At 37.8% G+C, this 14,719-nt stretch overlaps 1 protein-coding gene across 3 annotated transcripts in view; it reads right to left on the bottom strand.

Annotated features, from left to right (window-relative positions):
- MND1 (meiotic nuclear divisions 1) overlaps nt 1–14,719 on the bottom strand; it is a 45,516-nt gene that overhangs the window by 17,666 nt on the left and 13,131 nt on the right. For all 3 annotated transcript variants that reach the window (XM_005307391.4, XM_065597879.1, XM_024103397.3), the window contains exon 5: nt 1,939–2,013. In XM_005307391.4, coding sequence (XP_005307448.1) covers nt 1,939–2,013 — 75 coding nt within the window. The remainder of the gene's footprint in view (nt 1–1,938; nt 2,014–14,719) is intronic.

Raw genomic sequence — 14,719 nt, 5'->3', positions numbered from 1 at the left:
TCCTACTATTTTAAGGTAGGCAAACCAATCCTGCACTTTATGCACATTCAAAATACCCTGTTTCAAAGTGAGTCTTCAGTGCATAATGAATGCAAGATCAAGGCAAAGTGGTTAAACAAATCAAAATTATTCTAAATAATCAAACTGTTCTTTGTTCCTAGTTATACACATGGGTAAATAAGGATTGGGATCACATCTCAGATCCTCACCACACTACCTATACACGTTATGATCATTCATAATCAATAACTAGCAATTGTTTCTTTAGTGTACCTGACTGCTTCCACTGAGCCCTTACTGTAAACACACTATTATATGTAATCTTGATAACTATTTAGCAACTAAAAATATGCCAGCGCATGTATATCAACAGTGAAACAGACAGTTTCCAGTTTAGATGAACTTGTGAGGGAGAAATATAAATATAGTGAATCAATTAAATGCAATACTGTGTGAATTGAACTTGAACTTTATTATGATAGTTGAGAATAGTGTAAATGAGAAAGATAATTCTAGCTTAAAGTTAAAATAAAAAACATAATATTAAAAGAGCCACACTCTTCCATTCTAAACACTTTAATGCAGGGGTTCTCAAACTGGGGGTTGGGACCCCTCAGGGGGTCATGAGGTTATTACATGGGCGGTCGCGGGCTGTCAGCCACCACCCCAAACCCCACTTTACCTCCAGCATTTATAATGGTGTTAAATATATTTAAAAAGTGTTTAATTGATGGGGGGGGGAGGGTTGCACTCAGAGGCTTGCTATGTAAAAGCGGTCACTAGTACAAAAAAGTTTGAGAACCACTGCTTTAATGTGTGTGGATATAGCATCTCTCTCAGAGAGTCTCTTTCTTACTACAGTAATTGATTACTCAGAGGACTGAATGAATAATAATAATAAAATTAAAAATATAGCTTATTTTAAAGAAGAGACTTTACGTTATAATTTTATGTCACTAACGGTACCATACAGTAGACCAATTAGTGAGAGTAACAAAAATCTATTACAAAGTTATACACATGTATTGTAGGGTGTAGAAAAAAAATGTATGATGTTATTTGAGAGCTAGTACGCGGTCACGTAATTCAAGATTGTGTATCCATAACACATTAATCCTTAACTTTCACATTTTCTGATACCTAGATACTTGATTGTGCAATACTAATGTTCTCTTGACAGTTTTTTTAATGGAATTATTGTTTCTATAACAAAAACCTTACCTCTGTTTCACATCATTTTAGGGCAGCAGCAATCTCCAAAGTACAAAAACTAATTCAAATATTTCAGATCTATACTGTCCCTCCAAAGAACATCATCTACTTCAAACATACTACTGATCAGTAAGAATCTAGATTTACCTGCCCCAATGCTCAGTTTAGCTAGGATACTGTATGAAAGACATTTCCACCTAACAGGCCTATGAAGTGGCATGTTTTAAGTTTCGTTTGACAGTGTTTCTTCAACAGTTTCAACACAGAAAGGATCTTGGTTAAATTTAGCCAGATTAAAATCAAGATCCAAATTTTAAACAACCACCTAAATTCACAGATAGCTGGGTTCATTTGGCCATTCATCAACCTCTGGCATTTCAGCACATACTTATGATTAGTTTAGTTTGGGGGTTTGTTTGTTTTATTTTCAGTCTGATCCAGGTTTATAAAGAGCAGCTCTCAAACAATCACAAAATTTCCCACCCTATGAAACACCCACCTGGTACTCACCACAGATCAAAATCAGCTGTGCCATCAGCATTGATGGAAAGTGCTGTCTAGCAAGCCTGATATTTTTCCCCTCCCTCATCCTCTCTTCCAATATTTAGCCATTCTATTAAGATTTTCAATGATTTTATATAAAACTGTAACATGTTAACATCTACAGATTGTACATCCTCACAGACAGATTCTTTAATTTTAATGAAAAAATGAACAGAAACTTACAGTCTCTTGGCGTCCGATTTTTGATTTCTCAATGCTTTGCTGTAACCTCTCTTTCTTCTGGCTACTTTCAGCCAACTGAGGAAGGAAAAACAGAATCCAATCAACATATTTTATTAGGTATTTAAAGGTTGGATTTTATAAACGTATTCATAGACTGGGTGTCATATATTGAGTTTTCCCCTTCATGGCACATCATTTTGCTACCTCATTCATCACCAATAATAGCCCTGTTTCCTATCAAACCCAAGAAGCCAACCTTGGTATAAGAGGCTTCATGATACAGAAACATAATGCTGCTGTTACTTCTCCCCCCACTGCATCCCTACCGAGCAATGACTAATGTGTGCATATTGTGACAGATCCACCTGGTATTTATGACCCTTCCCTAAGTCTGGTAAGTCCTGTGGACTGCCCCAACCACCTGGTTTGTAGTAAGTCCATAGAGTGCAAAGCTGTGGTCCCCAAAATCCTGCTCCCCTGTTCTGCTAAATTGCATTGATGATGCTATGGCTGGAGCCATCTGCCTGTATGCGTGTGGGAAGCTGCACAACTACTCATTTATATAGCATCCACTTTCAAGTATTACTTCCTATTCTGGACAAGATTTACCAATATACGGAGCAACTGTAATCACGCTCTGAAAGAGTGGAAGATTCCCCCACCCCCATTAACAGTGATCGATTATATAAAAGTTACACTAACAAGTAAGGCACATAAATTTTGGGTGAATTAAGTCCAACTATTCCCTCATTGCTGTCAGTGAAAATAACCACAAGCTCAGTGAAGACTTGGAAGAAAATTATTTTCAGTGCTTATGGATCAATGTCCTAATAGCAAAAGCACATAATGGGGTACTTGTTGGTGTCTGCTACAGTCCACCAAATCACACTAGGGAACAGGATGACCGGCCCCTTAAGCACTTATCTATACTGTTTATGAAAAAAGGCTGCATGATCACGCGAGGACTTCAGTCTGAGTCACATAAGCTGGAGGGCTCATGCTGCCAGTGCTAAAACGTTTTCAGAATTTCTAGAAATTACAAATGACAATTTTCTAATTTAAGAAGTGTTGAATACAACATGGGAGAATTCTATAGGAGACCTCAAACTATAATTTGGTGCTAGCTTAGGTACAAGTGATCATGACTTGATCAAATTTGTTCTGTGCGAACAGTATGAAGTCCAAATAAGTATTTACACACACACACACACACACACACACACACACACACACACACTGAAGAAGAGCTCTGTGTGGCTTGAAAGCTTGTCTCTCTTACCAACAGAAGTTGGTCCAATAAAAGATATTACCTCACCCACATCATCTCTCTTATATCCTGGGACCAACACAGCTGCAACTACACAGCGCGCTCGCACTCCCCCTCCCCCACCCCTTGCTATAAAACTGCCAATTTCTCAAAGCTGAAAACAATTATGAGCCAAATCAGGTGGAAGAATTTAAACAGAAAAATATGAATTATAATTGGGAATTGTTTAAGAACATTTTACTAAGTATCCAAAAAACCACAATTGAGAAAGGAGGCCACACTGGTTAAAAAAACAGCCTGTCTTAGAGGAGTAGTGAAAACAACAAGAAAAAAAATTATAAACACAACTATAAGAAGCTACGAATTGTAAGAAATGGGTAAGGGAAGCAAAAGGATACATGGAGAAATCTATGGCCACCAGCAATAAAGACAATAAGGAGGAGGTTTTTTAATTAAAATTTGTCTATTTGACAGTGAGGAATCATCATCAGAGAATATGTTTCTAGTGGGGTCCCACAGGGATCAATTCTTAGCACTTTGCTACTTAATATTTTTATCAATAATCTGGGGGAAAAATGAAATCAATTGATAATATTTGCAGATGACAAAAAGTTGGAGGAGTGGCAAATAATTAAAAGAACAGGTCACTGACACAGAGCAATCTGGATTGCCTGGTAAATTTGTAAAAAGCAACAGAGGGTCCTGTGGCACCTTTGAGACTAATAGAAGTACTGGGAGCATAAGCTTTCGTGGGTAAGAACCTCACTTCTTCAGATGCAAGAAGTGAGGTTCTTACCCACGAAAGCTTATGCTCCCAGTACTTCTGTTAGTCTCAAAGGTGCCACAGGACCCTCTGTTGCTTTTTACAGATTCAGACTAACACGGCTACCCCTCTGATACTGGTAAATTTGGTGCAAGCAAATACTTTGTGTTTCAATAAAGCCAAATATAAAAAGTCATACATCTAGGAACAAAGAATGTAGGCCATACTTACAGGATAAAGGACTCTATCTTGGGAAGCAGGGATTCTGAAAAGGACTTGGGGGGGGGGGTCAGGGTGGTAATCAGTTGAACACGTTGTCCCAGTGCAACCACTGTGGCCAAAAGGGCTAACGTGATCCGTGGATGCATAAACAGGGAGTAGTAAATAGGAGCCGGGAGGTTATTTTACCTCTATATTTGGCACTGGTGCAACTGCTGGCAGAATATTGGGTCTGGGTCTGGTGTCCACAATTCAAGAAAGACGTTGATAAATTGAAGAGGGTTCAGAGAATAGCCACAAGAATGATCTTCAAGGAGCTTAATCTGTTTAGTTTAACCCAGAGACAGTTATGGGGTGACTTGAACAGAGTCTATAAGTATCTACAAGAGTCACAAATATTTAATAATGGGCTCTTCAGTCTAGCAGACAAAGATATAACAAGACCCAATGGCTGGAAATGGAAGATAAACAAATTCAGATGGAAAAAAAAGATGTAAAATTTTTACCAGTGAGGGTAATGAACAACTGGAATAATTTACTAAGGATCGCCAAGTGATTCCCCATCACTGGCAATTTTAAAAACAATATTGTAAAAAATATGCTCTGTTCAAATTATTTTGAAGAAGTTCTATAGCCTGAGTTATACAGTTGTTCAGACCACCGGCCTTAGACTCTATGAACGTGTACTGTCAGCACACTCAGGGTATATCTACCCTGCAAATAAAAAGATGTATTCTTAACTAGGGGTTAGGTAACTTGGATTAAAAATAGCAGCAACAATACAGCAACTCAGTCTTTAACTCACGCTGGCAACTTGAGGTAAAGCCTAAAGGAAAGCCCAGGGTTGAACTCGAACTGATGACATGAGTTGCCATGTCTTCACTGCTATTTTAACCCAAGTTAGCTAACCTGAGTTTAGCTAACACACTTTTTTTTCCCCTTTGGGGGTGGGGGGGAGAGGAAGCACAGAAATATCCTCATTACTGTGGCTGGCCACTGGGCTAGCCCCTTAGGCATCTCAATAATTCAATTAAAAGTTTGATAAAGGAATGTTAATCCCTGCCTTGCAGGGAATGTTGGGGTGACCAATTATATCATGTTTGTTCAGCACTTTGGAAGAAGTACTGTTGTCTACCTTCCAGTTCAGTTTGTAATAAAGGATAAAAAATAAATGGACAGTGAAGATTTACAATATATTGTATAAAGGTCATTGCTAGGATTCCATGGAGTCAATTAATTAATTAATATATGCTTTGAAGAGGAACATTTATACATTCCCCCTGCACAAGAACAGTAGTTTTCACAGTTTCACACCCCTTGCTCTTCCTTGTGGTGCAGTCAAAGACTGAAACCTTCCTGAAATCTAGTTTAGTTTAAACAATATATGCATTATCTTAAAGTGCTGATCTCTTATTTTTCAGAGCAACAGTGAAATTTTTTCTTGGATATCTTCCTTCTAGATCCCAAATTCTCAACCTCACTAACCACTAATATCCCTCCAACCATGTAACCTGCCTATCACATTAGAACAGCTATAAATCTGCCATAAGTCATTCAAACATAGACCCCAGTGTGTATACTGGACAGGAATCAAACCAAAGGTCCCATATGCCAACCACCAAGAGCATTTTTCAGCTGTTACACTGGTATCATTTTGGTCTTTAAAAGAAATATTATCATAGTTGGTTTTCTTTCAGTCAAGCAACCTAACCAAAGATGGTAAGACAACATAACTACCATAGCAGGTGGGGATAGTGCACATGATAGTTACCGAGTTCCAACAACCATTCCAACGTCCCTTTTTCAGACGCTCATAATTTAGTCAAATTAATTCCTTCTGGGTTTAAATTCTCCATGCTTTGTCTCAGTCCAGAGGTTAGCACTGGTATGCTTTTTAGTTTGAACAAAAAGCAGACTATTTTTTTTATACATGCAGTTTTTTTATACAAAACATACGCTCCTTTCTATATTATAGAAACCCTGCTCATCACTGAAGAGATTAGATAAACTGGATCTTAGAAGGCATGGAGACGAGGGTAATTTTACAGCATTTATTACACTATATTTTGTTCTGATCAGCAATTATATGCAAGAGTAGCTCATCAGCTGGAGATAGAAAGCAGTCTAACAAAATATAGATATACAGAACAGAGTGGAATCTAGTGAAATTCATCTAATAAAACATTAAAAATAGACCCATTAAGTTAAAAATCATAATCCTTGCACTAACACGAAGTGTATACAACACTACAAAAATACCACTCTCCAACTATTACTAACTAAACCAATAAGCCTATTTATAAAGTAGATAAGTCTGTAAGCCAAGTCACTGTACTGAATTGGTTTCTGCTGTACTACTCAGGGTTACACTCAGCTGCAGATTCAAAGGTCTGTTGATACAATTATTTCTCTTAGACATATATAGTTCCAATCACACACTTGCTGAATAAAGCAGGGTACAGATACTTAAGATATAAGTTTGCTAGCGAATTACACTGCCAGGAAACTCACAACAGAAGCAGTGTATCTGTGATAAAAAGTGTACCATACAGCAGTTTTGCTCTGCTCTCCAGAGATCACTGATACCAAAGGCATTATCATCAGTCACAAAGTGCCACTGCGGTACATAACATTGCACAATAACTAAACTGAACCCAAGTAGGAACAGGTTCCACAATGACACACTGGATACAGAAAAAACAGTTTTGGGGAAGGACAGACAAAGGACATGTTCATTATATACCACATAATGTCAAAAATAGTTTTTTAAAGAAGTTTCTGAAATTGAAAGGAAAAGGAGAAACTTGAAATACATTAATTGGGCAGTTGTTCCAAGCCTGCTGAGCAGCATGAAAGAAGGGATGCAATCTGGACCTGGTGAGGGAGTCAAAGAAAGCAATCAAAATAGTGAAGCACAGGAAGCATAAGAGAAGATGAAGGCAGAGCTATTAGAATCAGAGGGGTAGCCGTGTTAGTCTGAATCTGTAAAAAGCAACAGAGGGTCCTGTGGCACCTTAAAGACTAACAGAAGTATTGGGAGTGGACTGGACAGTAACTACACAAGAGAATAAATGGACACAAGTCAGATATCAGGAATGGCAATATACAAAAACCTGTAGGAGAACACTTCAACCTCCCTGGCCACACAATAGCAGATGTAAAGGTAACAACAAGGAGTCTGGTGGCACCTTAAAGACTAACAGGTTTATTTGGGCATAAGCTTTCGTGAGTTAAAACCTCACTTCTTCGGATGCATAGGTAAAGGTAGCCATCTTACAGCAAAAAAACTTCAGCACCAGACTCCAAAGAGAAACTGCTGAGCTCCAGTTCATTTGCAAATTTGATACCATCAGATCAGGATTAAACAAAGACTGTGAATGGCTATCCAACTACAGAAGCAGTTTCTCCTCCCTTGGTGTTCACACCTCAACTGCTAGCAGAGCACCTCACCCTCCCTGATTGAACTAACCTCGTTATCTCCATACTGATTTATACCTGCCTCTGGAGATTTCCATTACTTGCATCGTAAGAAGTGAGGTTCTTACCCATGAAAGCTTATGCTCCCAATACTTCTGTTAGTCTTTAAGGTGCCACAGGACCCTCTGGAGCTATAAGAAGAATCTAGACTCCAGACAATGGGGTATGCATAATAGGCTTCCATAGAAGGGGGGCGGGGAATCATAAGAGAGATGACGAGTAGAATGGAAGAATGGAGAACAGCAAGAGTAAGAAGAAAGAAACCAGTCCCACTACATTTCTAGACTCTTGAGGGAAGCCTCTTCTTTTGGGGGATGGGGGAGAAGAGAAAGAGAGAGAGAGAGAACATTTAGTACAAAAGCTCTTTTCTTTTTGCATGTGTCTAAATGTACCATAAAAAGACAGATTAGCTCAGATGAACGTAATCTTTGAAAGAATTAATTTAAAAATCTGGAGAAAAATAATCAATCCCACTTTAGCAAAAATTGCATACTAAAGTTTTCTTACACTGCTCATAGTGAAAAAGTGGTAAACAAAACAATTTCTCCTGAACATTATTTTTAAAACCACACACAATGTATTTCATCTCCAACACCAGTAAGATTTGTTACTATTGAACTGCAAAGGATTTTTATAATTGAACAATTATGGTTTACAACCATGTTTCTCAATGATAAAAAGTCAATGCTTTGGACAATTTAAGGATAAATAATCATATTTAAAACACCTATTTTGTACTGTGATGTTTCACGTTAGGCATTTCAAATAAAGCCAGCAGGGGACAAGGGGAATGGGTCGAGTTGGAAAGTAATATTTGTTGTTTTCAGTAGTTTTCCATTAAATATTTTTGCAATGATGCTTTTAGTCAGTTTCATTTTGTTCTCTGTTCTTAATACTAGTTCCTAGAAAAGCAAATATCATACCCTTTGAAAAATATATGACAATTGACTAAAGAGCTGTACTTTATATCTGAACACCTACTACTTTCCTCATACATTGATTAGGAGTTGAAAGTGTGTACTTTTCCATCAGCAGCAATCCTTGAGTTAAATACTGCAATGCCAAATTCAATAAGAATTTAGCGGTCATTAGTAAAAAGTGAAAAAGCAGGTAACAAGTTTGAAGAGGCTTTGACTTAAACAGCACCAGGTTACAAAAAAATTAAAAACAAAGTAATTAATAGCACTAGTTAGCAGAACTGGAATTAATGAATGAAGAAATAGTCATGCTAGCAGGAATTCCTGAATAAAGGAAGATATTTTTGCAGGGAATCATGATTGGAAAAATACATTGACTCCTTTTACAAATATATGATGGAGAGTTGTCAAGACCATAAAACTGGGTGCCTAAAAGTTAGGCTCCTAAGACTGTAAGTGGCCTGAATTTCAATAGCATTGAGCAGCCATGAACTCTTATTGAAGTCAATATAATTAGTACTACTGAAAATCAGGCCCCTTACTTAGCCATCTAACAATGACTTGGGACTCTAATATTAAGTATCCGTTTTTGAAATTTTTGACCTCTCTCTCTCCTTGCCATAGATACAACAACCCTCACACTAGTAACTGAATTCCAAGACTTGAAAGGAAGCAGTTTTTAATACTGTCATTTTAATCTGGGATTAATTCTTCTCACACTTAATCATTAATACTTCTTCAGAGAAAATATTTTATTTTTATTTATTTTGTTATCTATCTGTAATGCCAGTTGTAAACTCTACAGTTTGGAAACAGAAAATAATAAATCCAGACCAAGTTTTTTTTAATTAGACAAAAAGATGGATTTGACAAAAGATAGAGAATGAGGACTTGCATATGATTAAGTGGAAGAATTAAGTTTCTCAGACTGCTTTCAGACCTGGTGTAATTGGCAAGACTTGAGGGACAGATGGCTGTCTACTCAGATATCAAGTATGCCAAATCAACCTGAACAAAAATGAGAACAAGCAGAAATGCCTCATTCCTTATCCTTGCTTTACAACTGCAAGCAATCTTACAGTAAGAGCTGAAACAACAATCAAAAAGCCATCAGATACATCTGACAAAACAGTGCAAATTTTTAACATGTGCAACACCCCATTGTTTTTCTTAGTGCACAATTTAGAATTTGCTGAATTGGGAAATAAGAGAAAAAGTGGAGATTAATAGTTACCAGGTCAGTGGACAGCAGAAAGAATACTGAGGAACGTTACCATTAAAAAAAATGAAAGTCTTCTTTTGACAACTTTTACCTCAAAGGCTTTTCAATGATTGCTGTTTCTAACCCCGTTGCCAACTCTGTCTGCATATCTATTCAAGGGACACCATCATAGGACCTAACCACTTCAGCCACACCATCAGGGGCTCATTCACTTGCACATCTACCAATGTGATATATGCCATCATGTGCCAGCAATGCCCCTCTGCAATGTACATTGGCCAAACTGGACAGTCTCTACGCAAAAGAATAAATGGACACAAATCTGACATCAGGAATTATAACATTCAAAAACCAGTAGAAGAACACTTCAATCTCCCTGGTCACTCAATAACAGACTTAAAAGTGCAATTCTTCAACAACAAAAAACTTCAAAAACAGACTCCAACAAGAAACTGCAGAACTGGAATTAATTTGCAAACTGCACACCATAAAATTAGGCTTTTCATTTAAAATTAAATTAAAATGCAGAGCCCCCCAGACCGGTGGCCAGGACCCAGGCAGTGTGAGTGTCACTGAAAATCAGCTCGCGTGCCATATGTTGCCAACACGTGCCATAGGTTGCCTACCCCTGAATTATAGTATTAAAGGAGGTTCCCAAATAGTCATTCTGAGACTTACTGAATTCAGACTCATTTTAAGCACATGTATTTTAAAATCTAAGATGCAAAAAGGTAATAAAAATTTGGAAAACAATAGTTTAACTTTAAACAAAAGCAGTCTCAGCATCTTGCAGGAAATGATTCCAGAGCAGTGAATTATACAGAACTTTATAAACCACATTAATGCCAACATAAGACAGATACCATCAAGTATATTCGTAGCCCTAGTATCACCATAGGAAAGCCAATAGTTACAATACACGTAGTTCCATTACTGGCCCAAACATGTGCCTAATCTGCTCACACTAAAGTTGAGGCAACAGTTTTAATACATTTAATATGTGCAATGTTAATTTTGTATCGTTCTAGTCATGTGCTACCAACTTAAATGCCTTTCAAAAGTCTAAATATATTACTTCAACACTATTACCTTTATCAGCCAAACTTATAATCGCATAAAAAATACTAAATTAGTTTGACAAGATCTATTTTCCATAAACCTTTGCTGATTGGCATTAATTATATTAGTATCCTTTTAATTCTTTATCAACCAAGTCCCATATCAGCTATTCCACTATTTTGCTTTGGATCAATATCAAGTTGACAGATCTATATTTATTCAGGTTGTTCCTTTTTTTTTTTTTTAAATATTGACACATTAGCTTTCTTCCAGTTCCCTGAACTTCCCCAGTGTTCCAAGACTTATTGAAAACCAACAATGATCCAGAGAACTCCTTGGTCAACTCTTTTAAAACTCTTGCATGCAAGTTATCTGGACCTGCTGCTGGGAAAAGTTTGGAAGAGAATAAAACTTTTTTGTCTACTCCCATCAAAAAGAAATTGTTTAGAAAACAGTTGTTCAACTCTGTCAGTAATGTTTCTCTTGGCAGAGAGATAGAGGTTCATTTGGTACTTCTTATTCTATAGGCTATTGGAAACAAGATTTGTTGCAGAAATCATGTGATTGAAGATGTTTGCCAACTTTACTATTCACACTTCTTCTTGTGGTTCTCAAGAGGGAAGCTGGGTTAGAAAGCAGTGGTAAAATCCTGACCTTACTTAAGTCAATGGGAGTTTTTCCATGAACTTCAACGGGGCCAGGATTCCACCCTGGGTGTTTAGCAGAAAACCAAGAGCAAGATGGGAAATTAAAAAACAAAAGCACCCAAACAACAGTGACATCCACAATGAAAAGGGAATTAAAACCAAGGTTAATTGCCATGTTGCTGATTGCACAACAGGATCACTGCCTAGAATGTATTCACACTGTTCACTAAGAACTGAGAAAAAAGGATGGGAAAGTGTCTACTAAGCGACCAGATGCATCACTTTTGATAATGCAATGGAGTTTTCCTGAAAAGATAAGCATGTACATAGCCGTAATGAAAGCTGAACCACAACACTGCAATATCCAAGAATAAAATTTCGTATTTTCTTGGTTCTGAATAGATGAGTCAGACTCCATTGCTAGTGAGCAGCTGAATAATTCGGGTGTGGTTTTGCAATTCCTAAAAGACTGAAACAAGTGTTAAATTGCAAAAGCAGTTGTTAAACTGACTGCCCCAGGCTTGTCTTCACCAGGATTTCAAAGTGTGTTAGAACATGTTAGCAAACACCTATTCTAAACCTCTAGTGTAGACTTTAACATATGCTAGTTGGTCAGGCAGAATCATAGGCTTAATTGTTGAGTTACACCAGGGAGGAATTTAGCCCATGGTTTCACATTTACAGACATGTCTGTTCACAACTCAGTGTTTGTTTTGACTAATAGAAAGGTGTGTTGTTAGATCATCCTAGTTAACACATTCTAAAGCTGAAGAAAGAGATTTAGGCCAGGTTTACAGTACAGACCTATACTGGTGTGAAAAATCCACACACCTGAGCTAAATAGTTGTACCAACCTACCCCACCTGTCCTCCCCTCCCCCATGTCCTCCTCCCCCGTAGACAGTGCCATGTTGGCGGAAAAGCATCTCCCGCCCACTTAGCTACCATCTCTTGGGGAGGTTGATTAACTACGCCAAAAGGAGAGCTTTTCCCGTCCTCAGAGGAGTGTCTTCACTATAGGCTGCGCTACAGCCGTAGCGCTATATGTGATGAAAAACCCTTAAACTCTCCACTTGAAAAATAAGTAGTTAAATCCTGCAAGTCTTCAGAGTTAACACTTCACTGAAGTAACTGGGAGTGAAAGAGTTCACCCCTCTCATACAACTATTTATTCAGGCTCTCTGCAAACAAAGGTCTTGTCTACACTAGGAACACTAGGATACAAAAAATCGACCACCGACAAAGCTCTTAGAGTCCTATCTTCACTACAGCCACATTTGTTACTAACAGCAAAAAATACAAGTCCTAAATACAACTTTCATAGCACTGACACATAGCACAGACTGCATAGGGTCAGTTAAATTCAGTACACATGAGAAAGGATCACCTTCTACCAAACCACTAAATATTTTTTTCTTCATAATGAAAGCATACGTTTTACAGATTCTGAAACAGATGAAGGGAGGGCACAATAAATATACCATACAAATGGACCTGGAGAAGACAGACAAAAGGGAAACATATCACACTGCACATTGTAGGCTGTAGGACTATAATCAAAAGTGTGTGATGTGCTAAAGAAGTGGGATGATAACTTACAATTATTTGCTGCTTTACATGTTATGACATGAGAGACTTGCTGACTGGATTTGGAAAGCATTAAGAAAACATATGCAAGTGCTCATGTAAGGAAGAATATAAACACTTAGATGTAACTAATTGTTTTAAGTCTGTAACCATAGACAGAACATTTCATCATCTAGTAAAAATAAGTGTCCACATTTTCTTTAGAAAGACCTACTTACAGAATAGTGAGGATCCAGAAGGAAACAAGCAAGTCCACTTGTCTTTTTCTTACTGAAGTACTATCCAATTCCCTTCCCTTTCAATAACTCAGAATAATCGGTCCAAGAAACCTAAAGAATGTCTTAGGCCCAGCCTATGCAGTTTTTGGACCAATATAATTGCATCAATTAGGGGTGTGATTTTTTTCCAGAAGTAGTTACACCAGTACAACCCTTATTGTGAATGCAGGTATACTGATATACAGGGGCTCATACCAGTGTAGTTTATCCCCCTTCCCATATGAGACTAGCCATACTGATATAAAGCACCCTTGTATTACTATAACTGCATATATACTAGGGTGACAATTATCACTTTAACTATACCAGTAGAGTATAACTAGTGTATGTAGATAAGCTCTTAAATAATAAGTGCGATTTTAATGCAGCTACTGCAGGATATTCCAAGGAAAATATTCATCAATATGAGAGAGAGTTTATGATAAGATATGCCAGAGGGCAAAATAATGACTATAGCATATTAATTTCATTATTCAGCTACAGGCTATGTGTTCTTTTAAATAAATTATACTCAGTCAGACTTGTAATGACATGTCCAAAAACAAATCACTTGCATTCAACAAGGCAGTTGTAATGGTGCGTTTGGGTGAACAAGGCTGGAGTTTTGGCACACACCAATTTGGTTGCTCAGCTTCTTATTTACATTGTGGCAGGTTTTTTAATTGGCCATTTTGCAGATCTCTCAAGTTGCCTTGTCTCTATCTTATCTGGACACTACTGAGATGATGAATTTTACTACTTTTGCTAGGAACCTAATTCCAAAATAGGTCAGTGGAGGAGAGTTAAACTGATCTAGTTTTTCAAAGAATTAAAAACCTTGTTAAAACGTCAAACAGGAACCAGCACAGCGGTACTCCCATGTGGCAAAAATGGATTTAATTTCCAACCCCTGCAGATACTCAACCGGACACCGTGCCTGGAAATGCTGTAAGATCATCCTGCTGAGCATAGGAAGCAGTTCATGTTATAATTTGCACTCACATAGTGCCTTTCATTTGACAGTTTCAGATGTCACACAAGGGTGTCGTGAGGCTTTACTAACATTAATGAGGCCGCACAACATACCCGTGAGGGAGCTGTTGTTTAAACTCACTATAAAAATTGGTGATCTGAGGCACAAAGAGGGTAAGTGACTTGCCCTGCAAGTCAGTGGTGGAACCAGGAACAGAGATGAGGGCAATAATTCTGACTCAGTAGCCATGCAGCGTCATTGTCATGTTAGCATCTCTTTCAACTCATCCAAAGCACTTGCCTACATGACTGCCAATACATCTGGAACACCCTGCTCCTATTAGTGATGGTCAGGATTGCAGTGCTTCCTCCATGCTGCCTTACAGCACTTTGAA

The sequence above is a fragment of the Chrysemys picta genome, chromosome 5 (genome assembly GCF_011386835.1).
Source record: "Chrysemys picta bellii isolate R12L10 chromosome 5, ASM1138683v2, whole genome shotgun sequence".
In the NCBI taxonomy this organism is placed as follows: Eukaryota; Metazoa; Chordata; order Testudines; family Emydidae; genus Chrysemys; species Chrysemys picta.
The sequence above is the reverse complement of the archived record's forward strand: the minus strand, read 5'-3'. Positions and strand labels throughout refer to the sequence as shown.